Source organism: Paramisgurnus dabryanus, chromosome 17, assembly GCF_030506205.2.
Source record: "Paramisgurnus dabryanus chromosome 17, PD_genome_1.1, whole genome shotgun sequence".
NCBI classification, from domain to species: domain Eukaryota; kingdom Metazoa; phylum Chordata; class Actinopteri; order Cypriniformes; family Cobitidae; genus Paramisgurnus; species Paramisgurnus dabryanus.
The window spans coordinates 12,177,453-12,191,922 of NC_133353.1; the positions used below are offsets into that span (position 1 = coordinate 12,177,453).

At 42.9% G+C, this 14,470-nt stretch overlaps 1 protein-coding gene across 1 annotated transcript; it reads left to right on the top strand.

Annotated features, from left to right (window-relative positions):
• The first annotated feature begins 7,650 nt into the window (after window positions 1–7,650).
• Window positions 7,651–14,194, top strand: LOC141280948 (uncharacterized). The gene is made up of 2 exons (XM_073812369.1): window positions 7,651–10,242; window positions 14,056–14,194. The coding sequence occupies exon 1, from the start codon at window positions 8,476–8,478 to the stop codon at window positions 10,150–10,152; it is 1,677 nt and encodes a 558-aa protein (XP_073668470.1). The 5' UTR covers window positions 7,651–8,475; the 3' UTR covers window positions 10,153–10,242; window positions 14,056–14,194.
• Window positions 14,195–14,470: the final 276 nt, after the last annotated feature.

Consider the following 14,470-nt stretch of genomic DNA (forward strand, 5'->3'; position numbering starts at 1 on the left):
TCCGTGGGGAGTTAAAATACCGGCATTTAGTCGGCAACAGTTCGGAAAAAGGGCTCAAATCTCCAGGACAGAGCCAGGTCTCAGTGAGAAATAAAAAATCCAACGATTTCGCAGAGAACAGATCGTTTAGAATAAAAGTTTTGTTTGTGACTGATCTGGAATTTATTAAGGCCATCCTCATCTTCAGGGGACTCGTAGATTTCACGTTCTCCATTTCACGAGGTAACGAGCGAAGATGTTTCAAACATACTCCTCTACGGTGGAAACGAGGAGATAGGAGTGGAGGCTGAGCATATGACACCGGAGCCAGTACAGTCTGAACCAAAGGGATATTCCATTTTCGAAACGGATCAAAGAAGCGTATCCGAACAGCTCGACACGAAGTGAGAGGAAACTCTCCACGCCTCAGCAACCCCAGCCTCAGCTTAACCGCGATGCCAGCCCGTCTTCCCCGGCGTCGTCTCCGTCTCCAGGTTGGTAGAGAGCAAGGCCAGCGGCGCAGGTAGCCAGGTATGGACGATAACAGTGGTGGAGGAGGTGTATAATAATTTCCGTCCTGAGGTTGATATGGCTGCGCATTAAATGTGTTTTGTAGGTTCAAAAGAGTTTCACGATTATAAGTCAACACTGATGAAGGACAACATTGCTGCACGGTAAAGCAGGTTAAACAAGTTAAAACATATAGACAAACAAACAAAAAGCGGAACGACAGACGGCGTGCCACACACAACGGCGCCATCTTGAACCAATTCAGAAGGGGTCTACTGTATCTGTGCTATCATGTGGCACTTTACACCCATCTGTACTCAGCTTCTGATAGATGTGTGTGCATCAGACTAAAGGGATGACACCTGTGAGCTCAGCAGACCCTATCACACTTTAAGCAGCCCTATTATAAAGTGCCCTCGGACTGTGTCCTGCTCAACCTCCGGATGAATCACATGGGAACCTGCCAGTGAGAGGTAACTGAACTGAATCAGTGCAAAAGTACTCAAAAAGAGAGGGAGTGGATATCGAGGGAGATAAGTGAAAAAAGGAAGTCAGTCATTGAATAAACTGATAGTGTTTTGTGTAAGGCTACATTCTGGACTTATATGGAAACTGGTATTAGACAGACTTCCAAGGTAGGCTACCAATGGTTCAACTAGTCTTAAAACATATGTTTAAAATAACCAAATAAGCTTTAAAGATCTCAAATATTTAGCGAATGCAGTGCTTATTCCTGAGCCTCGAATTGCTAAAAATTTTCATTTACATAAATAGCTGAATGAAATGCAAACATTGAGTTTCAACACACCATGCTGTATTCACTGTAAAAAAAAAGGATTGTCATCTACAATATGTTGGGTTTTGGATGCTGGTATGCTTGTGTCCCAAGGTACTAAGCATAGGTAGCAAACCCCCTTGGGTTTATTAGATAGAACATGCTGAATAACAAGCTTACCAGTTCTTTATTTTATTTTATTTTCTGCTGGTAAACAAACATTAGCCAGATTAGAATCAAACCAGCACTAACCTCTTTAAACTAGCTTTAAAATTCATGATGTCTAATATCACCATCTGCCTCCAGTTACTATACACAAACATGATTTTTAGCTTTCGGACACAGAAAAAGAAAGAAGATGGTGGGGTGACAGAAGAAAACAAGCAGGAAAGTCATGAATGACAGAATAGAGGGGAAGGAGGAAGGAATAATAAAAAGCATGAAGTGATGCTTCAATGAAAGTGACGCTGTGAACCAGACTGTCAGAGAGAGGCTGCTGATGGGACAGAGCAGTAGAAAGGAAAGGAGAGGAAAGGAGCTTGCAGAGCTGTCAGGCTGATAAATGTTGTCTAAAACTTAGCATAGTGTTCCTGCATGCATCCAAACACAAGCTTTTCCAATTTCCTGTGTGACAGCCCAAGCTGTCGTCAATACGACAGGAAACAGATTAGAGAGACTCTGGAAGGGCTCAGGCAGCGCACCGTGGCCATTTAATAATCATTATATCTGCAGGAGTCAAAATATTGTTGATAGATTATGCAGAAGGGAAACGATTGGTTAGGGTGTGAACGAGTGGCCAATAATAAACTGACCCTTCGGGCGGTTGATTGCTTTCACTTCTTTTATTCCAACAAAATACTTCACAAAGCACTTTAAACCTCTTATATATAAATGTGTAGTAAATCCAGTGAATGTGTGTTGTGCCACAAACCATCAAGTTTATGAGCACTGAAATGTCTTATTTATGGTACAAACAGCAAATCATTTATGAATTCTTGACCTCACTTTTACAACATAATCTAACTTTAATACAAGCTACAGAAGTTGTTGCTTACTGAGGTTAGAAGTCAAGCAAACACAAAGAAGCCTATAAGTCATTCGCTGGTTTTATGAAGTAACCAAGAAAAGAAAGGCATGAATTTTATGAAGGAAGCCAAGTTTAAGTTCTATGAGTATAAAAACTCACGGAGGACAACAATACCCATTCTGGATCAACACATGAATCTATATTAAAGGGCCCTTAGCCTAGGTGTTTTCAGGGTTTAATATGGGTTTAATATCATTTTTGGCCGAACTATCCCTTTAACTACAAAATACCATAGAGATAATTTATTATAGCATTAAAATTGCCACTTTGTAGTTGTGTGCTAAAATGTGCGATTTTTGGGTGTGTCCTTTTAAATGCAAATGAGCTGATCTCTGCACTAAATGGCAGTACCGTGGTTGGATAGTGCAGATTAAGGGGCGGTATTATCCTCTTCTGACATCACAAGGGGAGCCAAATTTCAATGACCTATTTTTTCACATGCTTACAGAGAATGGTTTACCCAAACTAAGTTACTAGGTTCTTCTTTTACACATTTTCTAGGTTGATAGAAGCACTGGGGACCCAATTATAGCAGTTAAACATGGAAAAGTCTGATTTTCATGATATGTCCCCATGGTATATAAGGAGATTACACAAAGAAGAATAGATGGATTTGTATAAATAATAACAGTATGTTATATTCTGCACACACACTGGCGACTCATTTTCTGATAGAACACATTTAAAAGTGCATTTTTTTTTTAGGTTAGGGGGGCTTTAAAAGTGTTAGGTTTGGAAAAAAGTGATGTGTATTGTACCCACTTTGCATGACTCTGATTATGCAAATAACAAATATGTTTTTTCATTCATATAAACACTTTGCAAACTCAAACCCCTGGAGAGAAGCTTCACGACAAGGGCCACTGCCCAGGAATACTTTTGGCATTGCTATTATGCAATCACAATCTTTGTCCAAATAATTGTTAGATTTTTGCTGATTTTTTTTTTAAATACAAATGATCGACTGTAAATGACATTCTGTTTAACATTTCCTTTTGGGTTCCACATGAGAATGTTAAACTGTGCCAACATTGGACGCAAGGGTTTGCAGTCATGGATTTGTAATGTTGCATAAAGCTGCATCTATAGTAGTATGGACAGCATCACTGATTTTAATTGGTTATATTGTCTTTTGTAGCATCCCACCACTCACATCTGTGGTAGATAAGGTTTCACACTGGTTTAGAACAAACGAGGCTGAGTACATGACAGAATTTTAGCTTTGAGTGAACTTTTAAGTACTGTATGCATGTTTGCTTTATTTTCTCTTACTGTACTGTACTTTGTAGCATCTTAACCCGGCGCATTCCTGGGCAGTGGCCCTTGTCGTGAAGCTTCTCTCCAGGGGTTTGAGTTTGCAATCACACACCCACCACCACCATGGAGCATAATTGGAGGCCTGTTGCTTTTATAATCTTCAGCGGCGGAGGCCAAAAGCGCTTGCTCTCACCTGTGAATTCATGGAATTTCTGAAATTATACTCTACCTGTGAGCAGCAATCAGAAACTACAGAGCACAGATAACAAGGATCCAGAGAAAACGGTTTGTGAAAGTACAAGAAATGTACAGTAGAGAGATTTAAATGAGTATTTGACACATGGGAACACACACTTTTGCAATCACATAACACCCATCAATTACCCTTTTATCTTCGGTCTAATCACACTGATGAGACATTACAACTTTGTCGACTGTGACATTTAATTACAATTTCGTGTGTTAAACTGAATCGAAAATTGGGTGTTTAATGCATTTTGCTATCTGCATCTGTGAGCGTTTTGCTGTTAGTTGTCAAAGGAATAGTTTCAGTCAGGGGCGGATCTACCGGGGTGGCACGGGGTGGCAGTTGCCACCCTAAATAAAAGCATTGCCACCCCATATGCCACCCCAGCGCGGGTATCCTAATATATATAATTTATACCCGAGTAGGCTCTTTTAACCAGAAAGGCAATGTAGTTTTTCTCTGCGTGTGTTTGGGGGTGGGAGACACACATCTGACGATGATTGGTGTGTGTGTCTTAGACGGGGTGGGACAACCACGTAGCTGATGGTGATTGGCTTAATTTCCATCGTTAGCCAACCAGAGGCAGCAGAGTTCATACACAAGCATGCAGTCAGTCCGAGCAGAAAGTCTTTTACAGTGTAAAAAAGTCCGCGCAGATTTGCCAACTTAGTGACTTGGTCGCTAGATTAAGAAACTTTTTAGACCCCTTTAGCGACTTTATTAAAAAAGCGACTAGGACAAATCTAGCGATCTTTTCTGGCGTGGTTGGAGACGTTTGGAAACTGCGGTGAAAGGATGCATCGCCCCATCCAAGGCACTCACATGCAGCCCGGTTCTCGCGCTGCAGTCCATCCCTTCCGAGTCGCACAAACCCGCAACAACAGAGCGATGGGAAGTACAACGAGCTCAAAACAAAGGTAGCGGACGCAAACACAAAGTATAAAAAGCACAAACGTTACTTTTCCATCGTTGAGGTTAAAGGCAAGAATGATTATGAACGTGCAACTTATGCCCATGAAGAAAGAGTCTCTTCACATCTGTAGCGAGGAATTCTGATCTAATAAAGCACCTCACATCATCACATGCTGCCAAAACAAATTCTCTTTAGTGTCTTAAAGTGGTTAAGTTGAGCATCACATCGGCAAATCAGAGTACTAAATACGGTCATATTTATAGATAAATGTTGCATCAGGATAAATAAAAAAAAATTAAATTGATGTTAAATATTGCACGAGGTAGTTGCTTGGTAGTTAAAACAACTGAACTGCAGGTTTATGTAAGCAGTAAATATCTTTTAAGCAGTTCTTTCTAGCCCGTCATGTCTTGTTAGCTACTGCATCAATCAAAATATTCCATACGTGCATATGAAATCGCTCGTTATGATATAGTCTAATGTTTTTATTTGTCTTCGTTAAGGAGACAAAACTATTCAGTGTTGTGTATGTTTAGAAAGCTTGAAAGACAACTTAATGCGGCATTTTCCAGGATATTATTAAAAGAAAGGCTGATATCCATTCTTTTTACCAAAAAGAATAGAAAAATCAAATACTATGGGAGTGGAAGGTACAAATAAAACAGAAAAATATGTTGTGGAAGGGAAAAGAATAGATGAAGTAATGAAGGAAAGAAACATATGGATGGCAAAGAGCTAAAAAGAAGTGAAAAGACAGAAATCCATCATGAAGTGAGTGAAAGGATTAAAGAAGAGGGTTATGAGAGAAAGAGATGTTTGCCTTTCAAATATGTTTTACATAAATATAAACTAGGCAATCCTATTTTATTTATATAACTGTCTTTATACCATTATGTTCAACCAGTCAGTGTTTTTAGATATTGATAAGCTGTATGTATTAACTTAGTATTAAGACAAAGGGTGCTACAGAGATGCTAAAGGTAGCTGCTTGGGTACTTACTTATAGGAACATTTGTTGTTGCGTTTATTAATGTTATAAAAATTTGAGGTCCAGTGTTCACAGAATATAGTATATACAGTATATAATTTCTTGAATCCACGACAACCATGCAAGGACGCTTACTTCATTGCCACCCCCTTGCCACCCCATAAATATTTTTCTAGATCCGCCCCTGGTTTCAGTTTGTCCTTCAAAGCATAGGAGGTATTTTTACACTAAAGTATTGGGCCGTTTGAGAATGTTCAAGTGAGATATCGATGGTCCTTTCACAAAGCTGCTCATCAGCATAAATCCTACAAGGTTGACATACCAAAAAAAAACATCCTTGAAAGAGCCAGGGCATCTAAATAAAATCTGACATTTTCATTTCAGTAAATTTACTGGCCTTTGCAGGGTCTTAGTATCCTTCGCTCACTCGCACCCACAAAAATATATCTTTACTTGGAAGACAAAACTATGAGCACAATCCACTCATTTTATTGTTTTGTTTCATTCTTGGAGAGTGTAAATGAAAATGCAACATTCTGCAAAGTGCATCTCAGACTGATTTATTTAGAGAATATCAATATATAGAGCGGGCTGTTTTTGTATAAGTAAAAGAAACACAATGTTTGTCCTCTGCTCCATCCATATACCAACCAAAACAGACATAACAAACTTAATAGGGCATATAAACAGGTCAAAACAACCTTCTCTTGCTTATCACAGTAATAAATCACAGGCATTGTGTAAAATCAAAGCCATAGCATAAACATTTAGTTCTGTCCTTATTTTCAGAACAATTTTATATAAATACTAGTTTTAAAGTCAACACCATAGAGCATTTGCAAGCCACTGTAACTCTGTGATTGGACATAATATTATTACTGTCTATTATGACACAGATGGCCAATGAAAATAATCTGTACAGACTATAATACACTATTACAAAATATCCACTTTAAGTACAGGGCTTGATTTCAGTTATTTGGAATGGATTATATACTAAAACCCTATATTTACTTTGACCCAAAAGAAACAATGCAACCCCCTTAAAGGAACACGGCACCTTTTTGGAATTTAGCTTATTCACTATAACCCCCGAGTTAGATAAGTCCATACATACCTATCTGTGTGCGTGCTATAACTCTGTCTGACGCAGTCCCCGCTATCTTAGCTTAGCACAAAGACTGGAAGTGAATGGCTCCAGCTAGCATACTGCTACCAATAAGTGACAAAAAAAACTTGAATATTTACCTAGGGGGCTTCTCGAGTGTGAGCAAATCACTCCGCCCAAGTAGCAGTGCTTCGCCTTCTGAGAATATATTTCCCAGTATGTATGCTGTTCAGGGCCGGAGTGGGACTCATTTTCAGCCCTGGAGTTTCATGTCTTAGACCGGCCCACTTTAGTTCACGACTGACTATTAAAATAATATCTTTAAACCCTCAGTATTATTAGTCTGCAGTAGTGCACTGTTCTCTGCAGCCTTGCAATTCACTGTATTTTTCAAATATATAATTTCATATTCCGTGCAAATGCAGTAAACAATTATAATTTTTGCCATAATCATGCAGCCCTACCATAACACCATAATATTACTAAAGTAAACTTATTCAAAAACTAAAGGAAACAAATGTGTTTGTGTTTTCCTCTATAGTTCTATTTCTAAAAAAAATGGTGAGTCTCGAGATTAACTGTTGGGTTGATAACGTTTGGAAACCCCTGATATACAATACACAAGCAAGATTTATCAAGTATGCATTGGAAACAAATGGAAAATATCTGTATCTTTTTTTTCATGTCTATTGCTAAATAACGTAGGCCTACATTGTGTTGTGATGGGAATTTATTCTTTATGCATTTATTCTTTCTTTTTATGCTTCAAGTAAGGCCTTATGATTTATGTCTGACATTTCATTTTTATCTGGTGAAACAGGAACTTGAGCGAGCTTGCACAGGAAGTCTGCTCGAGTTTGGGACTGTGTTAAGGTGCAGGAGTTTTTATTTAATGATGTGCTTAGTAAAACATATGTATATAACAACCTGCTTAGAGATAGCTGACGAGTAAGATAATTATAAGCACCTAGACGTGCTAACAACCCCTAATAGGGAGTTGTTTTGATAGAATAAGCATAGGGGGTTGTACTATCCAATGTCACTATATAATGTAAGGAGAATGTGAGACTGCCTCACTTTCTTCACATATCGTCTTTCTTTCTGTATCCGATAAATCCTTGCAAGGAAATAAATCATCTCTGATTGACAGATCCTGGTATTCGTATTATTTTTCCACGACAATTTGGCGACGAGGATGGGATCCCAATAACCCGAGGAAAGGGTCAACGGTTTGATCAACTCACCATAGATAGGAGAGGTGACCCAAACCCCCAGCTGAAGGGACGTGGGCGTTGACTCTGATCCGAAGGTGACGGGATCCAGACGAACCAGTGGAGATAATACGGTAAATAAAAATACGTTATCTAGAAAGGGGTTTAAGTGAGTAAACACTGGAGAGTAATTCTCTCCCGGAAAATCACCTCTAGAAAGGGGTTTAAGTGAGTAAACACTGGAGAGTAATTCTCTCCCGGAAAATCACCTCTAGAAAGGGGTCTAAGTGAGTAAACACTGGAGAGTGGTCTCTCCCGGAAAATCACTGCGTGAAATTGTAATCACTGAAGAGTAAGTCTCTTCTAAAATTACTGACGGAATTGTACCCGCCTGTAGATAATGGAAAACACGGGAAGTAGCGCTCCCCGTCCGAAATGGAACACGGAAAGTGGATTGTCTGTCAGAGATGAAACCGGTTTAATAAGAACTTATGGGAGAGGATGGATAGAAACCATACCTCTGATACAAAAATATGGGGAAATAAGTTTCAATGTAACTAAAAATAAAGAGCTCAGAGACAAAATAATACAGAAAGATCATTCTAAGAATAAAGGTAGATTGTTAACAGTAATGGATATGTTCATTAGAGAATCTGAAGTAAGATTGAATAAGCAGTGTTCTAAAATAATGCCTTTTAGTGACTCTTCTTCTTCTTCTTCCTCCTATGATGTACGTGACCTGAGTGGACCTGATAATGCAGGTTGCACTCCCAGTCTCCTTCACACCCAAACCCTCCTCGAAGATGACCAACCACCTCCTATGCCGGCACCACCACCATACGATGAACAAGAAATTGGAGCAGTCGGAGGAGCCCCAGTGCTGCCAGCCGCACCCAAATTGGAAGCCGACTCAGTACCCCCTGCAGTTCTCTACGACGACGCCGTGGCTGCGCTGGACTCCCATGTGCAGCAATATGGACAGAAACTCCCTCTGACGCCTAACTCGCTGGGGAGAGGCGCCCTCAGAGGCAGAGGCAGAGGCAGAGGTAGAGTTGAGAAAAGGGTGTTGACAGAGGGTGACGAATATGAAGAAGTTGATATGGAGGAGAATGATACCTACGCGTCAAAGCTGCGCAGCGGGAAGGCAAAAGAAAACTCCCCCATCTTCACGGGGCCCTACGTGCAGGTCATGGGTACAAACGGACCCGTATTCGTACATCGCCCGTGGTCCCGACCAGAACTTCAGAAAGTGTCTGAACATCTGCCCAGAGTGACAAGTGGAGGAGAAATGATGGCTGACGCATATTTGGACTTTTGCAAAGAATGTAGTCCGACTGCTGCAGAACTGCGAGCCATTTTTACCATACACAATGGAGCCAGTGCTGCTCGAAAGTTGGATGGGAAGTGGATGACTGAAGTGGCACGGGAAAGTACTACATGGGCGGACGCCGGCGCTTACGAAACTGCTGTGGCGACTTTTTGCAACCACCTTCGTACAGTCTTTACCACCAGACCCGATCCGGGAAAACTGTATGCATGCAAACAACAAGACGGAGAGACAGTGAGTAATTTCCTGGCAAGACTGGAAAAAGACTTTGAGAGACACTCGGGCATAACTGCAAAACTGCCCAATAATGACCCCAATCCAGCATACAGCATGCACTTAGCCATGTATTTTATGAGAAATTTGGACACGGAACTGTCTAAACCCATCAAAGCCACACTTATCGGGTGGAGTACAGCCACATTGGAGGAAGTGGTGAGACATGCAGAACACCACGAGGAGAGACTTAAACAAGAACGCCTCAAAAAGAACAAGAAGGCGCAAGATCTGAATCTTACCCTCATGCAATGCACACTCAACGATCGACAACAACACGATCGGGCCCCACAACCATCATCGTTCAGTGCACCATATGACGGTTTTGGCAATAGTGGAAGGGGTCGCGGTAGAAGCAGAGGACGGGGACGAGGAAAAAACCGCTGGAATCAGCGTGGATGTCACAACTGTGGTTCAATGGACCACTGGAAAGACCAATGCCCGGAGTTAAAAGGGCAAAAACCTCATGCAGACTGAAATGGGTTGAACTCCGGGGAGGGGGCCGGTGGAGAGGAGACTGAAGTAGGTTCTTTTATGCTCTGTCGCAATGAAGAATGCTTGGCTGAGGTAAGAGGTATTTTTCCTACTTTACTCTGTGATACTGAAGAGTCTTTCGTAAGAAAACCATTTGAAAGGTTACCATATGTGTTATTGTCTATCTCTGGCAAAAATATTCCTTTTATTGTAGATTCAGGGGCCACCACTTCAATACTGCGTGCTGATGATATGCCCAAATCTGTAAAGATGACCAATGTTAAAGAACGCTCCCTTAGTGCCACAGGGCATGTTGTTGAAGAAACTTTTTCTCAACCTTTACAATGCGTGTATGAGCACACTCAAACTCCTTTTATCGCTTCTTTTCTAGTTAGCAAAATATGTCCATACAATTTATTGGGGAGGGACATTATGTGTAAGCTCAATATGACAGTGTGGTGTGATGAAGAGACAGGGTTGAATGTGACACTGTTTAAGGAAGTGTGTTTGAGTGTATATGTGTGGGAGTGGCCTGAGAGTGACGTTTTGGTGAAAGCACACGAATGTACACGCCCATCCTCAGATTTTATGTCACCAGAAAATTTACACTGCACCGCTCATGTCACCTGGGAAATCGAAGCAGATTACCAAGCGGCATGGGCACAGCAGTTTGGTGATCAGTTGACCACAAATTGGTTGTACTGGAATGGGGCCTGGGCTGCATTGAGTGTGATGCTTCCTGAATGTGCTTCTGTGTTGTATGATGTTACAAATGCTGGTCCTCACATATCACTGGCCAAAGCTACAGATATGGAATGGAAGGACTTGGGCCCTTTAGTAAGGGCATGCACAAATGCCACAGATTGGTATATGCAAAATGATGACATGTCTTATTCTCCATCCTTAGGTGTGTGGAGAACCGCACACCGGCGCAGCGAATGGTGCACCAGAGCAATACTGAGTGAAAGCGCAAGCGCAGGAAACAACAGCGCAGCGACTGATGGCAGCACACATGGGGTGGATCTGTCCACGGTACCGCCCCATCTGTGGGCCACAGATAAGTATGATGTGGGTCTCATTAAATCATGTGCGCCCGTACAGATCACACCAAAGAGTGATTTTCGCCCACGAAAACCACAATACCCTCTCAAAAAAGAAGCAGAGGACGGCATCAAGCCAGTTTTCGATTCGCTACTCGCAAGGGGAATTATTATTCCCTGTCCGTCGTCACCGGTTAACAGCCCAATTTTTCCGGTAAAGAAAATCAGAGACAAAGGTGAGCCCACTGAGTGGAGATTTGTGCAGGATCTGCAAGCAGTAAATGCAGCTGTAGAAGCTAGGGCTCCGAACGTGCCCAACCCATATACAATCCTGTCACAAATACCACAGAACACCGCATTTTATACGACCGTGGACATTTCCAATGCGTTTTATTCAGTGCCCGTACATCCGGACAGCCAGTTTTGGTTTGCATTTACATTCGCCGGCCGCAGATTTACTTTCACACGCCTTTGCATGGGCTATCGTGAGGCACCTACTATTTACAACGAAGCCCTTGCAAACAGCTTGTCCACGCTCACCCTGCCAGAGGGCGTGGTACTGTTGCAGTATGTAGACGACCTTTTACTCTGCGCGCCTAGCAGAGAAGCATGCGCAGCAGCAAGCGTGACTCTTTTGATACACTTAGCCAAAGACGGCCACAAGTTGAATCCTCAAAAAGTGAAGTTGGTAGTACCGCAAGTAACCTTTCTGGGCCATGTACTGACTGGCCCATCCAAAACCATTTCCCCAAAACGGGTGCAGGCCATCGCCTGCATCGCTAAACCACTCACAAAGAAACAGATGATGTCGTTTCTGGGAATGACGTCATACTGTCGTACTTTTATTCCTGATTACGCACACAGGGAAGCGCCATTGGCCTCTTTAATTCATGGGAAACCGTTAAAGGCCCATGACCACATAACGTGGACACCAGAGGCAGTAGCTGCCTTTGAGGATCTAAAACTGGCATTACAGCAGGCCCCTACATTGGGCCTGCCTGATCCTTCACGACCTTTCACACAAGCGGTGGATGAAAAGCATGGGTTTATGAAATCTGTTCTGTTGCAGTGTCACGGGGACAAGTTGAGGCCGGTAGCTTATTTCTCTAGCAAACTGGATGCAGTGGCCCAAGGTCTCCCTGCATGCCTTAGGGCTATAGCGGCAGCAGAGAAAGCTGTGCTGTCAAGTAGGGACTACGTAGGCTACGCAGACCTCACCCTTCTGGTACCACACAATGTCTCCATGATACTGCTGGAACAGAAAACTTCACACTTATCTGCAGCACGCTGGTTGAGGTATAGTACCACCCTTTTAGACCTACCAAACATACATGTACGTCGTTGCACAACACTTAACCCCGCATCTTTGCTGCCTGTGGAGGAGGACGGAGAGCCTCATTGTTGTGTCACCACATTGGCAGAAACATGTACACCGCGCCCGGATTTATCTGAAGACCCTTTACCAAATGCCGATCTAAATTTCTATGTTGACGGTAGTGCTACCAAAGACGGCCGCAATAACACCGTTTCCGGCTATGCAGTGGTCAATGACCACGCCGTGGTCGAGTCCGGCCCCCTCGGTCCACACTCTGCACAGGCAGCGGAGCTGCACGCACTAACACGTGCTTGCGAGTTGGCGGAGGGTCAGAGCGTGAACATCTGGACAGACAGCCGCTATTCCTTCGGCGTCGTCCACGATTTTGGCGCGTTGTGGAAACATAGGAATTTTTTGAAGGCAGACGGTAAGCCTATTTTGCATCACCAAAAGGTAGCAGCCTTGTTGGCCGCTATATTGTTGCCTAAACGCATCTCAGTCATAAAATGTTCAGCTCATACTAAAGGTACTGATCTGATTTCGAGAGGGAATGCGAGAGCGGATGCTGCTGCAAAAGCTGCTTGCTCCCTCATACAACCACAGCCAGTGGTTTCCTGTTTACTTCACACCCCTGAGTTAAAAACTGCTTCTATTGCAGACATGCAGAAATGGGCAGATATTTCAGACCTTTCTAAATGGAAAAACGCCGGTTGTTTAAAAGACTCAAAGGGGGTATGGATGGGTAATGGTAAGCCGTGTTTGCCAAGACATTTTTTTCACATGTATTGTTCTATCACACATGGTTTAGACCATGCCTCAAAAGGAGCTATGTTATCAGCTATTAATGAGTCATTTTTCACAAAAGGTTTTTCAGTTGCAGCTGAGAAGTACTGCGCAAGATGCATGGTGTGTGCACGACACAACATAGGGAAGGGAACGCCCACCCCAAAGAGTAGCCACCCAACTCCGTCTCAGCCTTTTGAACATGTAATGATGGATTACATTGAGTTAACTCCACACAGAGGTAAGAAATATTGTCTGGTCCTGGTGGATATGCACTCCAAGTGGGTGGAGGGCATGGCAACCAGTAGGGCAGACGCAGCAGGGGTGACCAAAATGTTACTAAGGGAAATCTTACCCAGGTGGGGCATCCCTATGAAAATTTCTAGTGATCAGGGAAGACATTTTGTTAATACTGCTGTGACCCAATTGGGTAAACAGTTACAAATGGATCTGGCATTGCACTGTGCTTACCACCCGCAATCGGGGGGAGCAGTGGAGAGGGAAAATGGGACCCTTAAAAACAAATTGTGCAAAATTATGGCTGAGACTGAGTTGGGGTGGACAGACGCTCTGCCCATTGCCTTGATGTACATGAGAATGAGAACCAGGGCTGCATGTGGGATGACCCCATTCGAGATTTTGTGGGGAAGACCACCCTTCATGGGGTGGAGTGCCCCTACACTGGGGTCTGAGACTCTATATGGCCAAGAAGATATGCTTAAATACTGTATTAACCTGGGAAGGGTTTTGGGGAATGTTTCTGCACAGGTGACAGCAGCCAGAGGGGATCGGAGTGGAAACGACGGAGAGCAGCACAGTATCCGACCGGGTGATTGGGTAGTGATAAAGGACCATCGTCGGAAAACGTGGAAGTCAGAAAGGTGGAACGGGCCATTCCAGGTCCTTCTGGTAACTAAGACAGCGGTAAAGGTAGCCGAAAGAACGTCCTGGATCCACGCAACTCACTGCAAGAGGGTGCCAGGCCCCGACGAAGTCGCCACGGAATAGGCCGTAGTGCGACCAACTCCGACTTCCGGTTTTGGGAGCCAGGAGGCTTCAAAGCGGGGTGGCCAACGCGAGGTGACCAATATAATCAAAACAGGGTGGAGTATTTGAAAGGCAGGGAATTGGTAAACATAGATCCAGCAATTTTAGCAACGGTGCATTCACGCACCACTGTGTT

Coding starts and splice junctions, on each gene's coding strand:
- LOC141280948 (XM_073812369.1), top strand. CDS start 8,476: ATGGAAAACACGGGAAGTAGCGCTCCCCGTCCGAAATGGAACACGGAA.